Source organism: Miniopterus natalensis, chromosome 22 (genome assembly GCF_054644295.1).
Source record: "Miniopterus natalensis isolate mMinNat1 chromosome 22, mMinNat1.hap1, whole genome shotgun sequence".
Taxonomy (NCBI): Eukaryota; Metazoa; Chordata; class Mammalia; order Chiroptera; family Miniopteridae; genus Miniopterus; species Miniopterus natalensis.
Genome location: NC_142102.1, coordinates 1,983,727 through 2,003,851, shown reverse-complemented (window position 1 = coordinate 2,003,851; position 20,125 = coordinate 1,983,727). Strand labels below are relative to the sequence as shown.

Sequence of the window (20,125 nt, the reverse complement as noted above, 5' to 3'; positions counted from 1 at the left end):
AAGCGGGACCTACCGGCGACACCCTGGCTGTGCTGGGCCCATGTGGAGCCAGCTTGGGCCCTCAGGCCAGGGAGCAGAGCTGGCCTGCAGGCTCAGGGACAGCAGCCAGCCTCCCCGTCACAGCCAGCTGTCCACCGCAGAGGTCCCCATTCTTTGGGGTCTTGGTTTTCTCCCACTGCCCTGTCAACCTCACAGGGATGTCATCCTTAGGGATTCTCAGGTGCATGCCTAACATGTTCCCCTTGGGAAACGGTCTCATCACCTGCGCAGTGGCTTCACAGGCTGTCAAGCACCGTCCACAGTCAGGTGCGTGGAGGACAGGTGTGATCTAGACGTGACAGAAGGTGAACCCAGCTAGGAAGGGGGCCCGGCAGTCAGGTGCTCATGGTCCTCAACCTCCCCACCCAGGGAAAACTGCCTTTTGTCTGATGGGATCTCAGGATGCTTTGGGTGGAGATGCCTTAAGCCCTTCAAGGGTAGAGAACGTCCCTGGCCTTGGTGTTCTTAGACTTGCCAGGCACGCTTGTACCCTGGGTACCCTCCCTGTTACGCAGGGATTTCCCCACCCCCACAGGACATGACCTAACACGAGGGAGGCATGTGATACGCAATACGTACTTGCTGGTGAATTCCCTCCTCATGTCCCTTTTCTCTTTGGTTCGTTCATTCATGCATTCGTTCAGCACATATTTATAAACTAAGTAAGCACACAGTGCTGGCCAGTGTTGCAGGCAGCAACAAAGGACAAACATGGGGCCTGCGCGCAGAGAAAGCTTACCTTCTGGTCATTCTTGGGGATGCTGGAAGCAGCTGGTCTCAAATCAAGAGGTGACTGAAAAACTTTCAGGTAATTTTCCAGTTACATTATATAGCCATTATTATAAACTAAACTACATAACCTCACAATTAAACTATATTAAAAACAAAAGTAATGAATGCCCCAAACTCACCACTCCCTAATTACACTAGTCCCCCACTTATCCACAGTTTGACGACATTTCCACCATCTTAGTTCCCCGTGGTCAATCCTGGTCCAAAAATGTTACATGGAAAATTCCAGAAATAACTCTAAGTTTTAAATTGCCTGTGGTTCTGTGTAACTCGGTAAAATTTCAAAAGGACATGCTTAGTCCTGCCCGAGTGAGTCCTGCCTTTGTCCAGCGTATCCACACTGTAGGCTCCCCACCCACAAGGCACCTGGAGCCACCTGTTATCAGACTAGTTATAGAGATTACAGTCAAATAACTCACTGCAGTGTAATGTTACAGTTGCCCTATTTCATTAGCTGTTGTTACCCTCTAAAAACCAAACTAGATCCTAAGTAGGTATTTCTAGGAAAAAACATCGTTTATACAGGGTTCGGCACTACCCCGGTTTCAGACACCCGCAGGGGCCTGGGGGCCATCCCTGGGGACGGGCTGTGCACTCGACTGCACCCGGCCAGCCCTGGGCTCGAGACACCCGTGTCCCCGCCCAGGGGCCGCTTCCCTTTGACCCCGGCTGCCTGCTCGCTCCCCGACCGGCAACCTCCGCGCCGACCGGGAGAGGGGTTCCGCCCACGCGCACCCCCACCCCCGAGCGCGCGGGGCGCTCTGCCGTCGGCCTCCCCCTGGCGCCGCGGGACGCAGGGGCCCGGCCTCCCCGCGGGGCCCACACCCTCCGCCACCCCGGATGGAAGGAGGCCCGAGGACGGGAGGGGAGGGGGGAGGGAGCGGGGATCGATCCCTCGGGCCTCCGCTGGGCGGCCTGCGCCATCCGAGACGCGGGGATCGGCTGCGCCTGCCTGGGCGCGGAGCCCGGCGGGAGGTGCGCGCGGCGGGCCGGGGCGCGGGGCCGGGTGGCCGGGCGGGGGCGCGGGGGGCGCCAGTCGGCGGCCGGGAGCAGGGAGGGGGGAGGGAGGGGGGAGGGAGGGTGGCCCGGGCCCGGTGGGGAGCCCCAGGTGTGCGCCCCAGGGGCGCGATCGCGGGCCCGGGGGAGGGGCCGGCTCGCCGTGGCGCGCGGGGCGCGACTGCAGGTGCGGGCCGGAGTGACCGGGCCGTGCTCTCGCCCAGAAACTGGTACCGATGCTGTGGTCTTCCAAAGGGGCCTGGAGTAGACAAATTGCCCCTTTTTAAAAAAACGGGTAGTTCTCGATCTTAAAGCAGGTCCTACCTTTGACCCCTGCCAAGTCCCAGGCCTGGGTTGGGGGCTGGGGTCACCCTGCGGTTGCACGTGGAGGAGCCCTGGTCTCCTGTCCCATCTGGGCAGAGATGCGGCCAGTGCGGGCTTTAGAGCTTCATTCCCGCTGCCTGGACTCATAGAGATGGTTTTCATCTGCACGTGTTTTACTTTGCAGGTAGAAGGAATTGACTATCGGGGTAACATGAAGTCCGACAGAAGCCCACTTTTTCTTATTTCAAGCCAGGGAAGTGAAAGCAAACCATTGCCATCTTTCCCCAGGGATAGCCTTTGTTTTATTACCTGAAGCACCCACCTTTTCTAACGCTCACGATGCCGGAAGAGAAATCGCCTCCGCAAAAAAGGCCCCGTAGAAGTTTGTCAAGCAGCAGAACTAAAAAAAATGCATCCAAGCCTATTGTTTCGTTTTTTAACAATGTACCGCCCGCTAAACTTGCCTGCCCCGTTTGCAGTAAAATGGTGCCAAGATATGACTTAAACCGGCACCTTGATGACATGTGTGCTAACCACAATGATGCCACTGCGGTTGGTCCCGGGCCTGGCAGCTTAACGAATTCAAATGTGCCCACGGTAGATTTAACCAATGTTGCCATAGAAGATGTAACACCAGATAAGTTGTCACCATCAAAGACGAATTTAAGCCCTGACCAAAGCAATTCAGCAAAAACGGGCTTAAAAAAGCAGACGAGTCCCTACTTTAAAAGTAACGGTGATGAGGTCTGCAAAAACCAAGATGAGCTGAGCCCTCAGAAGGTCAAAGTCATTCCTCTGGGAAGCCTGTCGTCTAAATTATCCAGAAAATACATTAAGGCAAAAAGACCGGCAGAAAAGAATGGTCCTCCAGAGGGTTCCCCGGCCACAGTAGTTAGGATGACCGATGACTGTTCAGAGATTGAGGACAGGGACTCGGTTTTGGAAAACAGTTCTCAAAAGGAAAACATATTTACCTGCGATTCTCATAAGGGACAAGACACGGAAAATGCTGTAGAAGGCGCTCAATTAACGGCAGCCGCAAACCAGAAGTCCACCCAGGAACGTGGGCGACCCACCCTCGCTCCCGCCTTCTCGGATAACGCTCGCGTGTTATCGCTAGAATTCACTCTAGGGGATCAGTTACAGTCGCCATCAGAGGACAGTCCTGCAAAACCGGAGGGTGTCAGTCGGGTAGGTGGCGAAGGTGCTGGAAAATGCGAGGCAGGTCCTGGTGAAGGGAAAAGGCCTGTGGCTTCAGAAGCCAAAGCACAGCTGTCAGATGGCGAGGCACCATCGCCCAGTTCTACACACAATGCTCTTGAGTCGAGTCACAGCCGGGAACTTCCTCGGGAAGGTGACAGTGAGGTCACTTGCGGAGGCCCTTCGGAGCAGGGCCCGGGCTGTGCTGTCCCTGGCAAAACAAGCCCGGCCCCGCCGAGTCACCCGTACTACCTTCGGAGTTTCCTTGTGGTGCTGGAAGCCGTGTTCGAGAATGAAGATGACAGGACGCTCTTTGACGAACACGAGAAGGGAATTGTCACTAAATTTTATCAGTTATCAGGTATCTTGTTGGCTTTCGAGTGTGTGTGTCCCATTTGCTGCCCTGGTTCGGGCCCTGATGCGATGAGCAGTAGTCTAGTGGCCACAAGGAGTCAGTGTGGTTTTGCAGATCAGCTGGGGCTGCTCAGGGACCAGCCGTTAGGGGTTTCCTCCAGGGAAGGACATGTATGGGGACAGGATTCTGTGCCCTGTGCTCTCTGCATCACGCCTTTCTGTGTGTACAGAGGCCCTCCAGGAACGTCATTCCGTTCAGCATCTTTTCATTGTAACATTGGTGAGATGCCTTAGGAACTTAACTCTTACCTACATCAATTAGTCTACGACGGTTTCATTATACTTTTCCCTTAAAGTTTCAGAACCTATCGATGTTATTGATAGTTGTCAAACAACATTTTATAGATTTAAAAAAAACCCCACAAAACCAAAAAACAGTGCGACTTCGGAAAGGGCCCTTCGCGTTTTGAGCATGCCATCTGGGTCACAGGTAGGCCGTTTTGTTTTCGCACAGCCTTTCCCCAGGAATGAAAGCAAAAGGAAATACAGGAAAAAACAAACCAAGGTTTACTGAAGCATATTTTCCCCCCCAACAATAATTTAGGTTCCTGGCCTCTGTCTTTTAAGTCTGGGTGTGGAGGAAATGGAAACTTGCAAGCTAAGTTGGTCCATTTAAAAATGTTAGTCTGTTAGTCTGTGCCTCGGTTCCTTGGCAGCCAGTGGTGGCTCTCAGCCAGAGGTCCAGGTTTGGAACAAAAGCCACCCTTGTGATGGCTGCTCTGTTTATCCAAAGGGCCACAGTGGCACGAAGGAACCGAGTCCCTCCCGAGGTAGGAAAAGCTTGCTCGCAGGCCACCCTGACCTTGGGTAATACGTAGCCAGATCTGACTCCTCCGTAGATTTTTAAAATCCTGAACGTTACTCTTGTTTAAGTGAAAGATTTTTGTTTTAATTTCGATGTTCGCACAATTCACAAGTGGCGTTATTATGGGATTCCTTTTGTGGTTGTTAATCACCTGAGAATATTTTTTCCATTGATTTTTTTTTTTCTATATAGAGTGGGAGGGAGAGGGTGAGGGAGAGAGAGAAACATCTATGTGAGAGGGACACACAGATCAGCTCCCCACTAGGGACGGAGCCCGCAACCCTGGCATGTGCCCTGACCGGGAATCGAACTGGTGACCTTTTGTGCACCCAACTAACTGAGCCACATGGGCCAGGGCCACCCCCTCTTTTTTATAGAAGAGAAAATGAAGTCTCAGGAAGGTACAGTGATGTTCGCACAATTCTCAAGTAGCAGAACTGGCCCCGGGCTCTCCATCTGGGTGTCCTTCCTGTGTTTGGTGACAAGCACACATGGCAAGGAGACATTCCCATGGGGACTTTCTATTTGAAATAAATTACATCTTCCACAGGAAGAAAAGGTTTTCTTGGAAGATCAGTTGAGGAAGCATATATGTATTTCCAATAGAATGTATTTTTACCTCGGTTTTAAAAAGCAAATGATATTTGTACGTTGTTTTGGAGAAGAAAGATAATATTTCCACCTGATTGCAGATAGTGGTCAGAAGTTATATGTAAGACTTTTCCAACGTAAGTTCAGCTGGATTAAGATGCATAAGTTGGAATATGAAGAGATCGCCGCTGACTTAGCCCCCATGGTCGGAGAACTGGAGCAGGCCGGCTTCCTGCAGACAGGTACGAGCCGTCCAAGGAAATGTAAAATGAAAACAGGCCATGAGCACTTAAATTTCTGCTGAGTGATGGTGACTTAATATGGTGCCATCTCCTGGTTGGTGCTCGATAAATGGTAACTGTGTGTTGTTTTAAATCGAGTTTGTGAGCTTAGGACAATACGTTATTGGTGCGATGTTAAGCCATTCTTTGCCTTTGGGGTTAAGACGACCAAGACAGTGAGTGTCTGCTCTTGTTTTCTTGACTGTCACGGGTTTAGGGCCACACACTGCATGCTCCCCACTGGGGATGGAGCCCAAAACCCTGGCAGGTGCCCTGACTGGGAATCCCAGTGGGGATAGGTCAAAGGTGACACTCAGCCCTCCTGTGTCTCCTTCCAGCAGCTCACTCAGATTCCTCATTTTAGGGTAGAATAAAGCTGGTTTGTTTGATGCTAATACTGCCTCTTATAGCTTCATCTACCCCTCCCCCCCCCCCCCCCACACACACACAACTTAAGAGTTCGTAAGTCGATTGTCCCAGGAACCGGTTGGTTGATTTAAGCCTCTGTGAACAGCAGGTAACCCTGGTTGTCTTAGCAGCAGCTTCCACTCCTACCTGATTGAGCACAATGTTGTCCTGGAAACTTAGGCTTGGGGACAATGACTGATGGAAGCCTTGGCGTTTGAGTTGCTGGTGGTTTAGCCTGAAATAGGCAAATTGAGCCAAAGCCAGGTTTCTTGGTGGCTGGCTCTGCAGTGGGGAGCCATGAGGACAGAAGCCAGGGTGACGGTGGGCCTGGATAGGGCGGAGACGGGGAAACAGGGAGGCGCGGGGGCTCTGAATCAGGGCGCGATCAGGCAGTGGGACGTGGCACCCTCCACGGGCCAGCGCTTCCAGCGCGTCAGGGCCATTGGGGCCTCCGGTGCGTGGGTTCCCATGTGACTCAGATATGGTGCAGGTTCCATAAATCTCCCCCTTTCACAGGCATGCCAGGTGGCTGCTGCAGGTGCACCTGGACCTGCCTTTAAATAACCTTCAAGCAGCAAGCCAGAGCCCCAGTGGCTCGCTGCTGCCCTCGGTCAAGTCCAAGACTTGCCCGTGACCGGCGCAGGCCTGTGCTCTGGCTCTGGCATCGCTCCTGCTCCCTGTGCTGTGGCCACACAGCCCTCCCTGTGTTCCTCAGCACGCTGAGCGCATGCCTGTGTCACAGCCTGGGACACGCTGCCACCCAGATCACCCCTCGCTTCATCCAGCTGTGCTCTGGGTGACCTCATCCAGAGATTTGTGTGACCACCGTTTAAAATCCAGCCTCACTGCCCTGTTCCCTTTGCCTTACCCAGGTTTGTTTTGCTTTGTAAGCCGTTGCCACCACCTGACATATATATGGGGGCCCAAAAAAGTGTATGCACACACTTCGAATAATAAGGGCAGTGCTATTAAAATACATTTCATTTTCAAAATTGAGCTATTAGCTGTTGAAGTGTGTATACATTTTTGGGGACGCCCTGTGTGCTTATTTGCTTATTTATTATGCTAGGAGGTAAGCTCCCTGTGGCAGGACTCGGTGGTTCCTGTAGTGGCCCCAGGGCCGTAGCACGTTACCTGGTATACAGGGCACCCCCAGTAAGTATTGCTGAGTGGGGGAAGGGGGCTCCGCCCTAAGCTGAGAGTGTCTTCAGGCAGAGACCGACGGTCTGGTTCAGTTGAATCTGTCAGAGAATGGTGCCTGGGTCCACGACGCATGACATCTACACGTATGTTGCATGAAGAGTTACCAGCCGGAGGCCTGTGGGGAGGAGGGACAGCTGATGGTCAGCAGGCTCTGACCGTGGGGAGGGTGGCATTGGACCTGGAGAGAGAACGAATATACAGTGAGCTTTTAGGGAGGCTGCCCAAACTGTTCTGGCTGTCCACGTGTCTATTTTATTCACATCTCCTTTATTTTTTACTTTTTTTATTGTTTAAATGCTTATCAAGATACAGAGTATTTTATTTTATTATTGATTTTAGAGAGGGAGGGAGAGGGAGAGAGAAACATCGATTGGCCGCCTCCTGCACGCCCCCTACTGGGGCCTGAGCCCACAACCCGGGCATGTGCCCTGCCCTGGAATCAAACTGGCGACCTTTTGGTGCCCAGGATGATGCTCAGCCACTGAGCCACACCAGCTGGGCCCTTTACATTTTAGTGAGAAATTCTGTTATGAGTTTTCTGAGTTACCTATTTTTCATACCCTTTAATAATTGGTTTGGCAAATTAATTAAGATTTCTGCAGTAGAATTGCATTTCATTTGCATCTAACTAAGCGTTCTTAAAGGAAATAAAGCTCCAACATGCTACAACTCTTTAAAACAATTTTTTTAAAAAAACCATTTCAGAATCCGAGTTGCAAGAACTCTCTGAAGTGCTTGAACTACTTTCTGCTCCGGAACTAAAAACCCTGGCGAAGACCTTCCACTTGGTGAACCCCACTGGCCAGAAACAGCAGCTGGTGGACGCCCTGCTCAAACTGGCCAGGCAGCCCTCTGTCTGCACCTGGGGCAAGAACTCGCCCGGAATCGGGGCAGTGATTTTAAAAAGGTTTCGTTGGTTCTTGTTACAGTGAAAAAAGCATTTAAAATGTTGATAGTGTAAATTAACTTCTAACAGATGGTACCTGCTTTTGAACTGAAGTTGCTGATTTCATTTGCAATTAGATTAAGAAGGGAAAAGGGTCTTCATTTATTCAACAGCCTGGATTCCTTCTTAGTTTATTACTCACAATTCTTGTGATACCATCCTAATTTCTAGGACCAAGGAAAACCGGGAGGCAAGAGAATACAGGCAATAGGCCTTTAGCAAATTCTAGTCTTCCATTATTCAAGAAAAGTACAGTTTTAACTACTCCTGCAGGATTTAAGGGTAAACTATTCAGTCAAATTTTTTATTTCAGTAAACTGTCCATTGACGTGTAATCTGTTGGTGTTAATAGGGCAACTCTCCTAGAGTTTAAACATAAACATTCACCACCCTCGCCTCTCCGATGGTGGCACTAGTCTCTACCGCGCCCGCAGGGGGTGCAGCGCTGTTTTTGGGTTGACAGCTGCTGGGAAGGAGAGGAAAGTGTGACGTCTTCCACTAGGCCAGTGGTTCTCAACCAGGGCTGACTGTCCCCTCCCAGGCACATGTGGCAGCATCTGGAGGCATTTTTTATTGTCTTGACTAAGGAGGGGAGTGGTGCTCCTGGCAGTTAGTAAGTAGAGGCCAGGGAATGCTGCTGAGCATCCTGTAATGCATAGGACCTCCCCCCACCTATCGCCCCCAGCAAAGAATTACTTGGCCCAAATGTCATAGTGCTGAGATTGGGAACCCTGCTCTGGATGGCATCTGAGTTGGGACAGCCCTGGATTTAATTGAGACCTTCAAGCCCAACTTGAGGGCATCCAGAACCAGACTGAATTCACGGTGGGGTCACCCTGGAGGGGCAATGCCCCTGGACGGCTTCGCCCATCAGAGGACAGCTCCAGCCGTGGTGTGAATTTGTACCGCGTCCTGGTGCACGAAACCCATGCTGCTTACCAAGAGCCTGCGATTGTGACATTTAACATATATACTTAATCTCAGCTGTCACTTGAGCCAAGAAGTGAGACTCACTCATGTCAAATAGGCAGTACTTTTATGAGTTTTACTGCTATTTTACATGTTCGTGACCAGCATCCGTCCCATCCTGCTCTCTTATTGAGCCACAAGGTACATGAAACCATTTGGAAATAAAATTTCATTGACTCCTCACTGAGTTCCTAGTGGGGCTCTGTGCCCCAGAGAGGTGAAGAAATGCCCCAGAGTCACACAGCAGGAGGGGTAGATGTACCTGAGCCTTAGAGTAATGAATGCCCCTTAGCTTTGTTTTACATGAAAATAATTTGCAGCATCTGAGAATCCAGTGCTGAAAAACGGGAAGGTTACTTCTCTCTCGTCTGTTTCTCAGAGCCAAGGACTTGGCGGGACCATCGCTGCGAGTGTGTAAAGGGCCCCGGGCTGTGTTTAGCCGGGTCCTGCTGCTCTTCTCCCTGGCGGACTCCCTGGAGGAAGAGGAGGCGGCCTGCGGGGGGCAGGGCCAGCTCTCCACGGTGCTGCTGGTCAACCTGGGCCGAGTGGCGTTTCCCCAGTACACAGTCAATCGGAAAACCCAGGTCTTCCAGGACAGAGATGACCTCATCAGGTGAGATCACACCAGCCTGCAGCCAGAGATATATTTTTAAACTTAGGTAAAATATTTCATTCCTTTTTTCCAGCCACAGTACAAACACAAGTTCATAGTCAAAACAGTTTTTTGTTTTGTTTTTTTATCTTTCTGCCTCATGTGTATACGTTTCTAAGACTCTAAGGAGATTGTAGAAATGCGCTTAGATTACAGTTGCCAAAACCAGTGAGTTTTGGGTTAGAGCAACAAACGGCAAACACTTCCCCTGGCTTGTGTTCACAGATAGCTTTGGCAGGGAGCATTTTTTAAAGTGTAGACATTTGAACAAACCTGCCTTGTGAGCCTGTTGTTGGCATGAACGAGGCTGAAGATGAATGTTACCCTTCAGATAAAGCTAATACCAACGTACTTATTTATACCAGACTCGTGGATGTGGTAGATTAGAAATTTCCACTGGTCTATTTTGGTACATGGGTTTAGCGAATGTGTGGTTTGAGTGGCAAAAGTAGGCTTCGATAAAAATGGTACAGGTATCACAGGAAGAAGATACTTGCATTGCCTACGAAAACACCATTTAAAAGAAAATAAACTTGCATTTCCTAAAGTGTCGCTTCTGATTCTCGATCCCAGGTTTAGGACTCCTGTGAACTGAATTTGATTCTGATACTTGGTTTTAGGAAAGTCGTTTACATGTTGTCTTATATGTGCGTTCAGGATAAGTTACTGAATCAGTGTAAACTGATCATTGAGGGGTGGGCCCGAGAAGTTCTAATTTGTAGAGTCTCGGACAGTGTGTCCCAGCGGGGGTGACATTGGGACTGAGACTTGAGAATGAGGAATTCGTCGGGCCAAGGTCTGGGTGTCCGTGTCCAGGCAACGCGAGGGCATGTGCACAGGCCTGAGAGGGGACAGCCTGCCCAGTCGGGGCAACTTGGAAGGTCTCTGTGGGAAGCTCCACGGGGCCACGGGGCTGGGGTGCTCGGCCTTGGAAGCCCTGGTAAATGGGACTGAACCATGTCTTCTGATTAACGGGGGGCTGGTCAGCATCACATTTATAGAATGGAACAGGTTGTGCCATCGTGGGGTATGTCTGGTTGGGGGGGCCTGTGTTCGTTCTTCTAGGCCACTCCACTAAAGCTCCAAGTTCAGTTATTACTAGAAAACAATTTAAATCTCTTCATTTCAGTTTTTTCAGACACACTTTTGCCCTTCTGAATCAGGTCTGGTGGGAGGTGGGACTGTGTTCTTTAAGCGCTCATTCACATCTGAAACTCGGGTGGCACGGGATGTCCCCCCAGATACGCAGCCGCTGCCCACATGCTGAGTGACATTTCCACCGCGATGGCCAGTGGGGACTGGAAGGCAGCTAATGAGCTCTCTCAATGCGCCAGGAGGGACTGGAACAAGCTGAAAAACCACCCTTCCCTGAGGTGAGGTGTTTTGGTGGGTTTTTTAAGGTACCTGTAAAAATGTACTTACTGACCAAGTTGTTCCGGCCACTTGGGGTGATTTTCTTCATGAAAAACTTTCTCCTTCCTTTCTGTGGTCAGACCTCCTGGGGAGGTGACTTTCCCAGTTGCTTTGCCCAGAAAAGTGCTGTGTGGAATAGAAGGAAATGTCAGAGAGTTCAAGGGGTTTATATGATCCAGATCCATGTGCAACACGCATTCATGTGAGCACATGGTGGGCTGTCACGGGCCATCCCTGGGGGCCGGCTTTCCTGAGTATTGCTCAGCCGAATTCAATGTGGGGGGATCCAGCAGCGGACAGACATTGGGGGAAGTGTGCCAGACGTGTTCTCTCAGTGGAAATTCAAATATAGGTGTTATTCTGAAAGGGAAAACGGAATTGCACATTTACTTCCAAAGTTCAAGGTCACAGTGCATGATCCTATGTTTGTTTGTTGGATAAATGGTAAACATATTCTATATTTAAGGACTTTTCCTTTATTGTTACGTAGTGATGAGAAAAATTACTATTATTAAATATCTCTCCCAAAAAACATTTAGGACATGAAGTTCATACAGAAATAATGACTTAAAAACCATAGGCAGGAAATGGCATCTGTTAAGAAAAGATAACTGAAAATTTTGTCTATATTTCGTTTGGGAGTGTTCTGTAATTGAGACAGAAAATTGAGCATTTCCATAAATGCCTGTCTGGAAATGAGACAACCAGTGTGGACTTGCTACCCTGTGATGTGCATGCCCAGTGGAGAACTTGCTTAAGATAATTGCCGTAGCCCTGAAATACGAGTGTCCTATACCTTTCACATGCCACAGACTAACAGCCTCCATCTGACTTATTATAACCACGTAAAGGTGTGAAAACCAAGATTAGTTTGCAGAACGTACAGAGCCCTGTGGCTGGCCCTGGGCCCTGGGCATTCAGTCCGCTTGGTCAGTTTATGACTGTCTCAGGGCAGATAAACCAAATTACCAGGCTGCGGCCTACGTGTCCATTTCAGGTACCACGAGAACCTGCCGCTCTTTCTGCGCTGCTTTACCGTCGGGTGGGTCTATACCAGGATCCTGTCCCGAGCCGTCGAAATCCTGCAGCGACTTCACATGTATGAGGTGAGAACACAGACTCCCACCCGGCTTTTAGGGACACGCCAGTGTTGAGCTGCAGAGGGGAGCCCACGTGGATACTTAATGTGGGCAGCCTGCTGGCTCCTGGGTGAGCAGGGACATGGCTGGATGACCAGCTGTGTTGTGAGTTGACGAGTGTGCACCAGTGTGGCCTGAGGTCACAGTCTCTGCAGCTGAGCCCCCAGAAAGCTCTGAGGGGAAACCTCACATCTGCTGTGTTTCCTGGACAGCTGTCATGGGTCATTCTAGAAATAATTTGTAATCACAAATCTGAAATGTGGTCGTATCCTTTCTTCTACTAAACATTATGAGATTGCTCGAGTTAAATTCTGTTACGTTTGACATTCTGCATTGGAAAGTGGTGTTTCACAGAGGCTATGCCAAAGCTGGGTTCTTGACCGGGGTCCGTCAATCCCAAGAGGATCCATGGGATGGGTTTCGGGGAGTCTGTGGACCCCACACTTGTGTGTATGTGGGGTTTGTGCATTTTCCTGAGGGGAGTCAGGAGATGTTTCAAAGAGATCCATGAACCACAAAAAATTAACATAAAGAAAGAACAGTTTGTGTAAATTTAGAGCAGAGAGTCTCCCTGAAGTTTCCTACCCGCCCGTAATTCCTCCCAGCGTTGGCCCTGTGACCTGCTGGGTTCCCGGGATCAGGTGGGTTTGCAGCCCCGGACCAGGGCTCGGATGCCTGGAACTCGATCCTGTGTGGCCCTGCGCCAGTGACTTGTCTGCAAGAATGCCGTGCAGTGCTCACAGTTGGCAGGGGCCTGGGTGGAAAGCAGGGACACCTCAAGGAGCTCAGGCCCACTCCAGGGGCTCTCCTTGGCTTATTTTAGAATGGAGAGCTATGCTTTGTAAATATACGTTGCAACCTTACTTGGTTTTTTGGTGTGTACGCGTCTAATGAGCTTCCTTTGTTGTTGCGACAGGAAGCGGTCAAGGAACTGGAGGACCTTTTGTCCCAGAAAATCTATTGTCCTGACAGCAGAGGCCGATGGTGGGACCGGCTGGCTCTCAACCTCCACCAGCACTTGAAACGCCTCGAACCGGTACTCAGTAGCTAGATACACCTGAGCTGTTCTCTTTAAAATTTTCATAAATTTCAAAAGTATAGCCCTGGCCAGTGTGGATCAGTTGGTGGAGCATCGTCCCGTGCACCAAAAGGTCGCCAGTTCAATTCCCGGTCAGGGCACATGCCTGGGTTGTGGGCTCGATCCCCAGTAGGGGGCGTGCAAGAGGCAGCCTATCGCTGTTTCTCTCTCAAATCAATAAAAACATACTTAAAAAATAAGTAAATAAAAAGTATAGCAAACTACTAATACCTTAAAAATCTAAATGGAATTAGGACATTTATTTTTTAACTTTCTTTTGTCCACCTACTGCCAACCCTAAAAGAAGTAACAAGGTCACTAACCCAAGCATGGCAATGAAGGGAGCAGGGTGGGCAGTGGGCCCTGTGCTGGGACTCAGGGACTAACCAGGAATCAAGGGCCAGGAGAGCTAGATGGCTGCGCCCCCAGCAGGTGCTCTCCAGAAAGGTGTTTTTTTGCTCTGGGAATGGGGATTTTGTTCATCTGTTGCACGGGGCCAAGGTGAAAGCTGTCTTATTGCAGGTGCTTTATGGGCAGCTCTGTGCCTCTGGGAAGTACTGTGCTTTGCTACTGAGCAGGCCACCTTCTGTCCCGGGCGCTCGTGTTCCCTGTGGCAGGGATCTTGGATCCTCTGTGGCTGAGCAGTGCGGGGCTTCTAAAGGCGGAGGCAGCTGAGCTCGACGGCAACAGTGGCCCTTTGTGCGGTGGCTGGCGTCCCACCCTCTCCATGCCAGCCCTGCATCTGCCATGAATGGGAAGGACTGTGCCTCTGGGAGCTCTCGTTTTTCCCGGTAGCGCATTAAGTGAATCAGGGTGACATCGGGGTGGAAAAATTGACCCTGGCTGTGGAAATATGACAGACTGGTTTTTGCTGCCTTCAACTGAAGAGGTGCCTTGTTCCTAAGAGCGGCCAGCGGGGGAAGCTGTCTTCTCTCTGGGAGGAGGGTGTGGTGCTTCCGTACCTCTCGTGGCCATTCAGCCGAAATAGCAGCAGAACGCACCTGCCAGCCCACAGGCAGACTTGGACAGAGGCTGTGCTTCGGCTGTTTTTTCCTTCATTGAAAAACAAAATTCAAAAGGGTTCACAGCCTTCCCCTCATGCCCCGTTCTGCTAGTGGGAGTGTGTGCTTACATCCCAGAGTGAGACAAGCCACAGAGCCTGCTTTTTAAAAAATATTTTTATTGATTTTTTGTAGAGAGAGAGAAACATTGATTGGCTGCCTCCTGCACGCCCCTTACCAGGGATCAAGGCTGAAAACTGGGCACGTGCCTTGACTGGGAACGAACCGGCAACATTTTGGTGCATGGGACCCACACCCAGCCAACTGAGCCACACCGGCCAGGATCATAACTGCCTTTTTTATCTTGTGTGTCAGAATTCCCTTCCTTTTCAAGGCTGAGTAATATTCCATTGTGTGGACAGATCACAGTCCATCTACTGGTGGACTGTTGGGCTGTTTCCACCTTTTGGCAACTGTGAGTAAAGCTGCTATGAACCTGGGTGTGCAAGTATGCGTTCGAAACTGCATTCAGTACTTCTGGATACACACCCAGAAGTGGGGTCGCTGGGTCATAGGGTAGTTCCATTGAGCTTTCTGAGGAGTTGCCAAGCTTTTCTTCACAGCATTTGGATTATTTTTACATTTCTGCCAGCAATACATGAGGGTTCCAATTTCCTCCCACTTTCTCCAACACTTACTAGTATCCATTTTCTGACGACAGTCATCCTAGCGGGTGTGAAGTGGTGCCCTATTGTGGTTTTGGTATTTTTGTCTATTTGTCCAAGTCTGAGTAACCTTAGGAAACGCATTTAACTCTTCCAAACCTAAGCTTCTCCCTATAGGGGAGAAATCTGGGCAGCTCTGTGAGACTCACCTGGGAGCCCTGAAGTGTCCCATGCCTGGGCCTGTCCTGCAGGTGCTCAATCTGTGGCTCAGGGGTGGGAACAGCTGTCTTCTTTCACAGCTCCCCAGGTGATGCCCCAAGAACTGCTGAGCCAGGTCTTTCTCTGCCATCTCCTGTGGCCCACAATCCAGGGTGTCCTGGACCTTCTTGGTGTCCCTGAGGGTGTAGCAGCTGAGATCTAACTGGGAAGTTGTGTCAGGAGCATGGCCCAGGTGCTCCAGACATTTATAGTCGGAGCATGACTCACCTGTGCATTCAGAGTGTCAGAGTGACGACTCAGGAACATTCTTTATCCCTACAAGTGCCGCTTTGTCCATTTTCAATTAGAAAAATTGAATCACTAACTAATAGTGGGCTTCCTGTCCATGACATCAGTGGATGCGGCCACAGGGTCCATCCACACCCTGACGTGGGACCGTGTTCTTTGCTAGGCTATCAGGTGCATCGCAGCAGGGCTGGCGGATCCCGAAGTGAGGACGGGGCATCGCCTTTCGCTCTATCAGAGAGCTGAGCGCCTGAGAGCGTCCCCGAGCTGTCGGAAGTACAGGCACCTCTTCCACCAGCTGCCGGAAGTCACCGTGCACGACGCGAAGCACGTGAGTCTGTCTTGGGGGTTTCCTGAGTGGGAGGAGCCCAGAACGATTCGTGGTGTCTTTCTCCTAGACTTAGGAAACTCGGGCGCTCCCTGTGGATAGTGGAGCGGCCACCTTCCCTGTTCTCACCCAGTCCTACCTCGGGCCCGGCTGGCTGGCAGGCTTGCTCAGGCCCTGGGCTGAGTGTCTTTCTGGAACACTCCTGAGCCAAAAGCTGACAGCCTTTGCCGGTTTCGCCTTCTTGGTCAGGGCCCCTGACCCCAGGGCAGCTCTGGGGTCCACATGCTCCCTGGGGCTGAGACAGTGACCTGTCTGCATCTTCACAGGTGCCACAGTGTGGGTCACCTGGCCTCAAGCTGTGCTCAGAACGGGTGGCTTTGGGGGGGGGGGGGGGGGCACGTAGGACAGTGTGTCCTCAGGACAGCCAAGTCAGGTGTACACCCTGCAGCTGAAGTGAGGCTCATGGACATCCTTCTGTCACCGTCTCAGGTGACCATCACGGGCCGGCTGTGCCCGCAGCACGGGATGGGCAAATCCGTGTTTGTGATGGAGGCTAGGGGGGCCGCCACCCCCACCACAGTCCTGTGCTCCGTGGAGGAGCTGGCACTGGCCCATTACAGACACAGTGGCTTCGACCAAGGTAACTAACGCACAGCATCTCTCCTGGCCCCAGGGTCACCTGTGCTGTTTATCAGCTGTCATCCACCCATCCTGTCCCCACCGCTGACCTGGGAGGGTGTGGGAGAGAACTGACTAACTGTGGATGTTAGAGGCTGTTTTCTTCCATTCACCCCGTGCCCACCACCTAACGCCTGTGAGGACGGTGCTCAGTGGGATGTTAGAAGCCAATGACATGGGTTTTGCTCCCGGATGGCTGCTGTTCATCAGGGGAGGGATGGGCAGGTGGCTAACAGAGATGCTGCCCAGTGACACACCTGTTAGAGGTGGGGAGCTGGGAGCCGGGCCCGGCAGCCTCTGACAGCAGTGAGCAGGAGCAGGCCCCGAACCCAGGTTGAAGAACCAAATCCTAGGAAGGTGCCAGAACCAGAGAAGGTGCTGGCAAGAGCAGTGACTTGACTTCCTTGTAGAATGAGCTCTCTCCATCCCAGATGAGCAGGGAAAATAAGTCAGTGACAAGCAGAGGTTCTCCTGTCTCCCTTTCCAAGAGGTGGGTGGCATCACCCGGCTCCTCCGCAGCACTAAACAGAACCATGGCTACGAAATGTGCCTGTGGGTGTTCCCATGGTTACTGAGACTTGCCGTGGCTCCTGTAGATAAGCCATATATTTTTTAAATGAGCTAGGAATGGCATGAAAATGGCATTTGAATCCAAAATAGTTCTGTGATTTCCTTCGACTCGAGAAGGCAGGTGATGGTGCTGGTTCTCTAGCAAAAGGAAGGAACGGATTTTTCCTGTGTGTGACTTCGCCTTAGGGATCCACGGGGAAGGGTCCACCTTTAGCACGCTGTTCGGCCTCCTCCTGTGGGACGTCATCTTCATGGACGGGATACCCGACGTCTTCAGAAATGCCTACCAGGTAACCACTCGAGCTCCAAGGCCCCAGGCATGTGCTCCTTGGGTGAGCAAACACTTCTGCGCGTGCATGATTCACGCCCACCTGGGCCCCGTGTCTGTGTCTGCAGCCACCGAAACCTGCCTATTACAGTCCTTTGTCATGGCGCTAACGCCACTGTACAGTTTGAAACCCTGAGCCTAACATACCCGCAACATTCCTTTTGAAACTTTAGCGTCTCTGCAGCTTTGACCTTTTCTTAGCACCTGTCTGTCAGGGTCCAGGTGTGTGCCAGGTGCTGTCGCAGCTGCCTCGCAGAGTTCATATTTTTTATGTATCTCTTGAGCAAAAGGATGTGCCCACTGAACCAGATGGGCCAGTTTCCACATTTCCAGGTGTTGAATAGTCTCTGATGAATCGGTTCTCGCCAGGCATTCCCGCTGGACTTGTGTACAGATGGCTTCTTCGTGAGCAGGCGGCCGGCCATCGAGGCCAGGCTGCAGCTGATCCACGCTGCGCCCGCCGAGCGCCTGCGAGCCATGGTGGCAGCCACGTGGCAGGCCCAGGAAGGCAGAGCGGCCTCCATTGTCAGCTGGGATCGCTTCACTTCCCTTCAGCAAGCTCAGGTGAAAATTTGCACACAAGAGAAACGTGCATGGATGTGTATATATGTTTGCATGCATGCATGTATACACATATGCATATATGCATATATACGTATCTGTGTGTGTGATGTCCCAGTTATTGATGGGAACATGTCAGGGCATACAAGGCGTTATGTCTCCTCCCCCCTTGATTGACAGCTTCCCTCTGCCTGACCTATAGCTCCCTGCACTGAGGACACTGTCCCTGTGGTTGCTGGCCTCTTTAAGTCATTGCTGTCACATTCGAAATCACTTCCTCACCTGCTCCCAGGGTTTTCCCACTAGGCAGAAGTATGATAACTGACGGAGGAAAACTGACTTACCAGAGCTGCCAGGGAATTTTCGCCAGTGGCTCTTGTGTCCTTGGAATCACGTCTGTAGGATCCCACGGAGTCCTCCCCGTGTCGTGATCACTGGGAGAATTTCAGGGCCTCGGTCACCAGGAAATGACTGATTACCTGTGTCTTCTGTGTTCAGGACCTTGTTTCCTGCTTGGGTGGCCCCATCCTCAGTGGCGTGTGCCGGCGCCTGGCTGCGGACTTCCGCCACTGCCGTGGTGGCCTCCCCGACCTGGTGGTGTGGAACTCCCAGGATCACCGCTTCAAGGTCAGCTGAGCCTGAATGGAAAGTCATTTGTAACTTGATTAGCAGCTTCACCCAAGGCCAGAATCGAGCCATTTTTTGCCTGCTTGTTGACAAGATTGAATCCCTAGGGAACTACTGGATGGAGGAGGGCCAGGGCTCCTTGGAGGCTGATGGCGGAGGCCTCCCCATTCCTTGCATGAGGGCCTCTCCGCCAGGCAGCTATCCACGTGGCAGCTTGTGTGAGCAAGTGGCAGTCAGTCTGTCCTCACCTGAGCTTGGAAGTGAGAGTCCATCAGTTTTCTGTATTCTGTTGTTAGAAGCAAGTCCCCAGGTACAGCCCACCTCCAGGGAGACCTTGTGTAGGTGTTCACAAGGTGTGAAGCACACCAGGGGCTAGGAAAAAACAATTCTAGACATAAGTCCTTCATCAGATATATTTCAACCCTGTCTGTGGCTTTTCATTCTCCTAACAGTGTCTTTTTAAGAGCAGTTTTAAATGTAGACAGCAGTGTAGTAGAATGAGCCATTTAAGTAACTGCAGTGAAAACTAGCTTATTTGAAGCCGTAAGATACTAACTTGAAAACTGCTCTTCCAGCTGGTGGAAGTCAAAGGCCCCAACGATCGCCTTTCGCATAAGCAGATGATCTGGCTGGATGAGCTGCAGAAGCTGGGGGCTGACGTCGAAGTCTGCCACGTGGCTGCAGTGGGAGCTAAGAGCAAAGGCCTGGACTAGAGCTGTGCAGCTGGGAGTCTCTGGTCAGACCTAAGATTTTCAAAATCATGAGTGTAAATACATTTAATTTTGATTTTGTTACTGTCAGCAATAAACCTGATGGTAAACTTAGTACTGGCTGTAATACACACATTGATTCCGCACAGCAGGTAATGAACTTTTAAAAGGTGAAAACCTTGGTGGCCATTTTAGGACTGGAGACCTCCATTATTAGACTTACAAAAAAAGCCAAAAAACCCCAACAAATGAGATGATTCACAGCTTTTATAAAGTAGCATGCACAATGTTTCCTTCTCGTTTTATGATTACCCAAGAAGGGCGTAAGCAGTGGAAATTCTGATTTCTTTAGGAATTAAAAAAAAAAATTCTCATAGAAGTTCCTCGTTACATCTGTCAATGCTCACTTATTCCCTGGGCCTGTCACCAGAGGAGTGGACAGTCTTCATCAAAGGCAGTTGCCCCTTTCCACCCTTCTGGGGAACATCCCTAATGACTCGATTAGGGTAATTTTCTGTGTGGAATCATTGAAACAGAGCTGCTCATCCCCCGTGGGAGGCCTTAGGCTGGGAGGTGTGAAGAAGGCAGCTTATCAGAACAGCAGGCCCAGGAGTCAGGGCTGGGATCCCAGTCTCCCACTGACTAGTTCTGAGACCTCAGGGAAATGTGACTCCCAGCTTTTTAATTTATTAGATGGAATGACAAGTTAGGCGATGGTCCATTAATACCCACATGGTCTCAACTACAGCCAATTCTAAAGTAATGCTAAAAATGTCAGCGATCACTCCTCAGCTTTAGAAGCAGGAATGCTGAGTGGATCACACGCACACGCACACGCACACCCAGACAGCTGGAAGGAAATGCCTTCGCTTCCTAAATCACTGAGTTCTTGTAGATGACTTC

General features: G+C 50.9%; 2 protein-coding genes across 7 annotated transcripts in view; one reads left to right on the top strand and one right to left on the bottom strand.

The window, feature by feature from the left end:
• The window catches only part of MCEE (methylmalonyl-CoA epimerase), a 38,378-nt gene extending 19,841 nt beyond the window's left edge, over positions 1-18,537 (bottom strand). For 2 of the 4 annotated variants that reach the window (XR_015716369.1, XM_087829152.1), the window contains exon 1: positions 779-1,455. The gene's annotated coding sequence lies outside the window, so the exon portion shown is untranslated. Of the gene's footprint in view, positions 1-778; positions 1,456-6,984; positions 7,169-11,042; positions 11,756-18,229 lie in introns of those variants that run through there. The other 2 variants (XM_087829150.1, XM_087829151.1) reach the window with 2 other exon arrangements.
• On the top strand, positions 1,737-19,336 carry FAN1 (FANCD2 and FANCI associated nuclease 1). Of its 3 annotated transcripts, none has more exons than XM_087829147.1 (14): positions 1,737-1,806; positions 2,336-3,712; positions 5,263-5,403; positions 7,759-7,960; positions 9,348-9,581; positions 10,862-10,993; positions 12,031-12,139; positions 13,089-13,208; positions 15,587-15,751; positions 16,238-16,388; positions 17,183-17,286; positions 17,694-17,888; positions 18,384-18,512; positions 19,088-19,336. In XM_087829147.1, the coding sequence occupies exons 2-14, from the start codon at positions 2,491-2,493 to the stop codon at positions 19,223-19,225; spliced, it is 3,042 nt and encodes a 1,013-aa protein (XP_087685273.1). In that variant the 5' UTR covers positions 1,737-1,806; positions 2,336-2,490; the 3' UTR covers positions 19,226-19,336. The 3 variants fall into 3 exon arrangements, with proteins under 3 accessions (XP_087685273.1, XP_016055742.2, XP_016055748.2); XM_016200256.2 differs by lacking the exon at positions 1,737-1,806 and adding an exon at positions 1,996-2,335 and having other exon boundaries at positions 2,440-3,712; XM_016200262.2 differs by lacking the exons at positions 1,737-1,806; positions 9,348-9,581; positions 10,862-10,993; ... (6 more) ...; positions 18,384-18,512; positions 19,088-19,336 and having other exon boundaries at positions 1,996-3,712; positions 7,759-9,341.
• The last annotated feature ends 789 nt before the right edge of the window (positions 19,337-20,125 follow it).